At 40.7% G+C, this 4,782-nt stretch overlaps 1 protein-coding gene across 1 annotated transcript; it reads right to left on the bottom strand.

Moving 5' to 3' along the window:
* Nucleotides 1-386: 386 nt before the first annotated feature.
* On the bottom strand, nucleotides 387-2,877 carry CUNH11orf87 (chromosome unknown C11orf87 homolog). Its single transcript, XM_088456697.1, has 2 exons — nucleotides 2,797-2,877; nucleotides 387-2,069 (listed from the first exon to the last, which is right to left on the bottom strand). Exon 2 carries the CDS (start codon nucleotides 1,959-1,961, stop codon nucleotides 1,467-1,469), a length of 495 nt encoding a protein of 164 aa, XP_088312823.1. The 5' UTR covers nucleotides 1,962-2,069; nucleotides 2,797-2,877; the 3' UTR covers nucleotides 387-1,466.
* Nucleotides 2,878-4,782: the final 1,905 nt, after the last annotated feature.

Genomic DNA, 4,782 nt, shown 5'->3' with positions numbered 1-4,782 from the left:
AGCCTGTTTTATAACCAAACATTCTACAAACCCAGTACTGCTAAGCCACCCATTGTACTCATTGTACTGTAAATATACTCTTCACATATAATATACAACACATCTTAAAACATTAAAAAGGAGTATGCATATTGGCTATACACTAGGGGACACTGGTATGGCGCATACACACTGTCCTCATCACCATACCCTACACACCAGATGCATACACTAATAAAATAGACTAATTCCAAACACACAGCAAATGTTCAGTACACGCCCTGCACTGCATATAACAGACTGACACACTGTACTGAATCTAACACCATCAAAGTAAACTCAAATATTGACAACTATGAGCACAGGTTCCATTCTATATTATTCTATAAAACATCGGACTATTCACAGCAGTTTAAGATATAAAATTTATTCCTATAACAATAGAAGCTAATGGCATGCCACTGAATTGAGTTGCCGGATAGCCTCCCTCCCCACCCTCGCCTCAGTAGCAGCAAAATAAAAGCATACATTAAAGAGTGCATAGTACAGAGCTATGTTTGCCTCAGTATCAATAGGAGGTAAAAAAAAAAAAGGGCACATCATCTTAAAACATAAAGAAATGATAACATTAATAGTAATACTGCCATAAATATTCTGCAGTAGTCACTGCATAAACTGCACATCACCGAGTCATTTCTTTGTACAGAATATGGGATCTCTGGGTTCAGGTACAGTTCGTATACAGTAATTAAGCGAACAGTGCATCGTTAATTAAACAGATAGGAGAGAGAACTTATTATTATAGAGCAGAAAGCGTTACTAGACTGTGCGGATGGGATTCAGCACCGGAGAGTGGACAGCTCCATACAACCAACGGTGGTTACCGGTGAAAGCAAGGTGTAGCGCTTAGATTACCTACCAATACTTGACAAACTCCACAAGGCAAACGTTATAAATAGAAAATACCAGTGATTTTAAAATGAAACATTATTCGCTTTCTATGTTTTTTTTCCTGTACGAACAGTTTTTTTTGTGTTCACTGTAAGAGACACTTCCATCAACCAGGGAGAGCCTCGCACCCTTAAAGCACAATGGAGCCTAGACACAACTAGGATCTCCCAGTGTCTTTTTGTTTTCCGTTATTTCAGAACGAGATTGCTAAGGATGAAGTTTGCTGATGTGGTTGTCATGGTTTGTCGTGTCACACAGAATATTATAGATAGAGCTCATTTTCATCTTGGAAACATGGGGGGTCTCCTGGGTGATCTATACAGCAGGATAGGATTCCTCAGGCAGGTGGAATGATGTTTGGTTAGCAAAGGAAAGAAATAAACAGCTAACCCCTTGGTGTAACCTTAATCGCATAACGGTAACGCAATGTGTAGTTGTAATCATGCGCTTGAATCATTATCATTTTTATTTGTTTCCCCCCTTGGGATGGTATCACCAAATATGTACAATTCAAGTGCCCACTGATGCCATCCAGATCATGATGAGACCACAGAGTGCAGCAGATCCGCTGTAGCTCTGTCCAAAACTGAGTCTTCTTGGTGAGGTGTTCCAGTAATCCTGCAGTCCAGGTTTAGAGAGCTCTGTTCCTTCCTCTGGATGTTAGGGGAATTATAGCACACACTACTGTCTTGTCCGTTACTTGGCTGCCTGTTCACCCTTTCATAGAAGTGGCTTCTTTCTGTACTGGGGCTGCAGTTATCTCTCTCGTATTCCTCCTGGGCTTTCTCTATTTTGCGCTTCTTCATCTTGCTCTTGTGCATGTGGAAGGTGCTGAGTGAAAGGACCACCAGACAGAAGATGACCGTGGCCAGGACAATCAACACCAAGGTGGAGGAGAAGGACTGGAACAAAGGCTCCACTTCTGTCGCGCAGATGCTGGCGTTGGCTGCAGAGGTACTGTTTAGCCAACACGGTGGCATAGACAGCCTCAGCTCCTTAGAGAGACTGGCGCTCATTGAGGAAGCTGGCATAGTCAGGGATGGCACCGATGACCACCCTCCTACTAGGAGAACCGGAGCTGTCTATCTGGGATGTGAAGATTATGTGTGAAGTTGAAAATAACCATAGAGATCATCAACCTGCAAACAAATGAAATATATATGACTTTAAAACTGGTGCAAGATCACAGAAATGATCTATCTATCTATATCGATACATATCTATCTATCTATCTATCTATCTATCTATCTATCTATCTATCTATCTATCTATCTATCTATCTATAGTGAATCAGTCTTCAGTCTCTATTGCAAGGCAAGGGGGTTGTCGTGGGACACTGTCCTGGGTTGCACAACCTCAGGTCCACATGTTATGAGGATAAGGTAAGAAGCACCAATGCGCCTGATGAATCTCTGATCCAATTACTGAGCTCAGCAGGGACAGCTCTGCGGATGCCAACTTGGAATAAGACAATAACTGTCTGTCAATGCCCAGTGCCTGTATTTTTAAATGCACCCTGCCCAGAATCCGCTAGAGTCACAAACAGTACATCCCGTGTATCAAAGCAAACTTGGAACATCAAAGCATTGTCACCAGCGTTATCCCCACTACATATCCGATGGGATGTTACACGGTAGGGTGCAGTAATAATACAGTGACCAGTGCACACACCTAGGCTGCATTATTGGCTACTACCTGCCTGCCTGGCTTGCACTGTGCCCTGGGGACTTGTCCCAAACCATGGTGTGGGCATCACTGTAGATGTGGACAATCCAGGTGACTGCTGCAGCCCTGGAAAGACGATGTTTCCTTCAGGGGATTACAAGAAAAACCCAAGGTTTATATTCTCCGGATTCAGTCACTCACCTCTGGATAGGTCCTTGCTGCTGCTGCTGCTGTTGCTGCTTCTGCTGGAGTCCCGACTGCTGGCTTGCTCCTGGCTGCAGAAGGCACTGAATGAGCTGGGGAGTCAGCAGCCTATTGCCAGTCTGTGCTGTGCTGACGTCATTCTGCCACTGTGTGGGGCTCCTGCTCACCCCCCATCTCCCAAGCGCCTGCAGCAACCTGTGCATCACCATTAGTGCCCATTCGAGCTGTATGTAACCCCCGCACTTGAGATCACTAGACTGGTGCATGCACTTCTATTAGTAAATATGGGGAGAACATACAGGTATATTATTATTATTATTATTATTATTATTATTAGTTATATATATATATATATATATATATATATATATATATGTATATAGTGCCAGCAAATTATTTTGTGCTTTATAATTGTGTTTACTGATAAACAGGAGAATGCTACTTTACATTTAATGCTTGGAATCAGATTTGTAATAGGTCCCCACAGCCATCCTCTGCAGTTCTCAGGTTATTTTCAGATCTCATTAAAATTCCCATCCAAAGCAATGATTTCACATATCAATGGATATATCTATCCTGTATGCTAGAATGTCTCTTCAAAGGCTATGTATAGAGTGCTATATACAGCATTGGGAAGTGCAGCTGAGTTCAGTGACTGTGGCTGCGGATGAGGAACTGATATATGACAGGTTTTTTTTTTTATTGTTAGAAGGAGAATGTAAATCTGCTATAATGTGTTACAAATCACTGTTCTGTATCCATCGCCAATTATTTGAATTATTCATGACAAGAACACTTGTACAACCATTAACCGTTTAACTGATAGGTGCAGCTAGGTATGATGCTTCTCAGATTGTGAATGCAACTTGCTGAGGCTGCAATTAAATAGGTTCAATTTATATTCAAATTATAATTAGGGCAGACATATGTGAGCTGTCAGGGAGAAGGTACAACTTTATATGGATACGGTAGATTTATATATTTATTTATTTTCAAATATTCTGTCATGTTATTGTTATTTTTGTGTTATTTTCTTTTTCAGTGATTCTGCAAAATTATATGATGTAACAATGCAATGGTTTGCCACGTTTATTTTATTTAGTACCAGTCATTTATATAGTTCAGGCTTATTCCGCAAAATATTTAATGAGAATGTTTAGTTTTTCACATCAATCCCTGCCCCAGTGGAGCTAACAATATATGTAACCTACAGGCCCCCATACATCAGCAATGTTTTGGGCCAATTCCCCAATCCACTGACACCGGGGTTGGGGCATTGGTGAAATCCAACATGTTGGATTTAATTGATTTGCCAATCATGATCAAATTGGGGACTTGTAACATGAAGAATTTCACCAATTCCCCAACAGATCGGCGATCATCGATGGTGACCAATCGGCATTTCCGGTCGGAATTGGGAATCGGTGAAATGGCCGGCAGATGTATGGGACCCTTACCGCATGGACACAATACACACTAGGGTTACATTTTTTTATCAGAAGCCAATTAACCTACAAGAATGTTTCTGCAGAAAGTCCACGTAAACACTGGAGAATATACAAACTCCACACAGATAGAGTCTTGTCAGGAATTCAGCTCATGACCTTATTGCTGGGAGGTATTTATGCTAACCACTATGTCACTATGCTGCCCAAATCTGCATGTGACATCTTGTTCCATATTTTTGTAATTTATTTTAAGATTGTCGCCACCTTCAACATCATTTTGATAAAAGTGGTCATCACTTCTGTGGAAATGCATAATAAATTACTTCTACAGTATGCATGTGTAATGAGCAATATAATAGATTAGCACTAATATTATTTACTTAAGCATCTAATTCATGCTAAATTATTTCACACAAATATGCAAAGTGCTAAATCTTAAAAATCTATTGTCATTATGTTAAAAAGGGGATATACAGTAAGTACTGACCTCCAGAGCGTTTCTATGAATACTATGTTGTCATCTTACATGATAAAC

Source organism: Taudactylus pleione, unplaced genomic scaffold, assembly GCF_031769625.1.
Source record: "Taudactylus pleione unplaced genomic scaffold, aTauple2 ptg000711l, whole genome shotgun sequence".
In the NCBI taxonomy this organism is placed as follows: domain Eukaryota; kingdom Metazoa; phylum Chordata; class Amphibia; order Anura; family Myobatrachidae; genus Taudactylus; species Taudactylus pleione.
The sequence above is the reverse complement of the archived record's forward strand: the minus strand, read 5'-3'. Positions and strand labels throughout refer to the sequence as shown.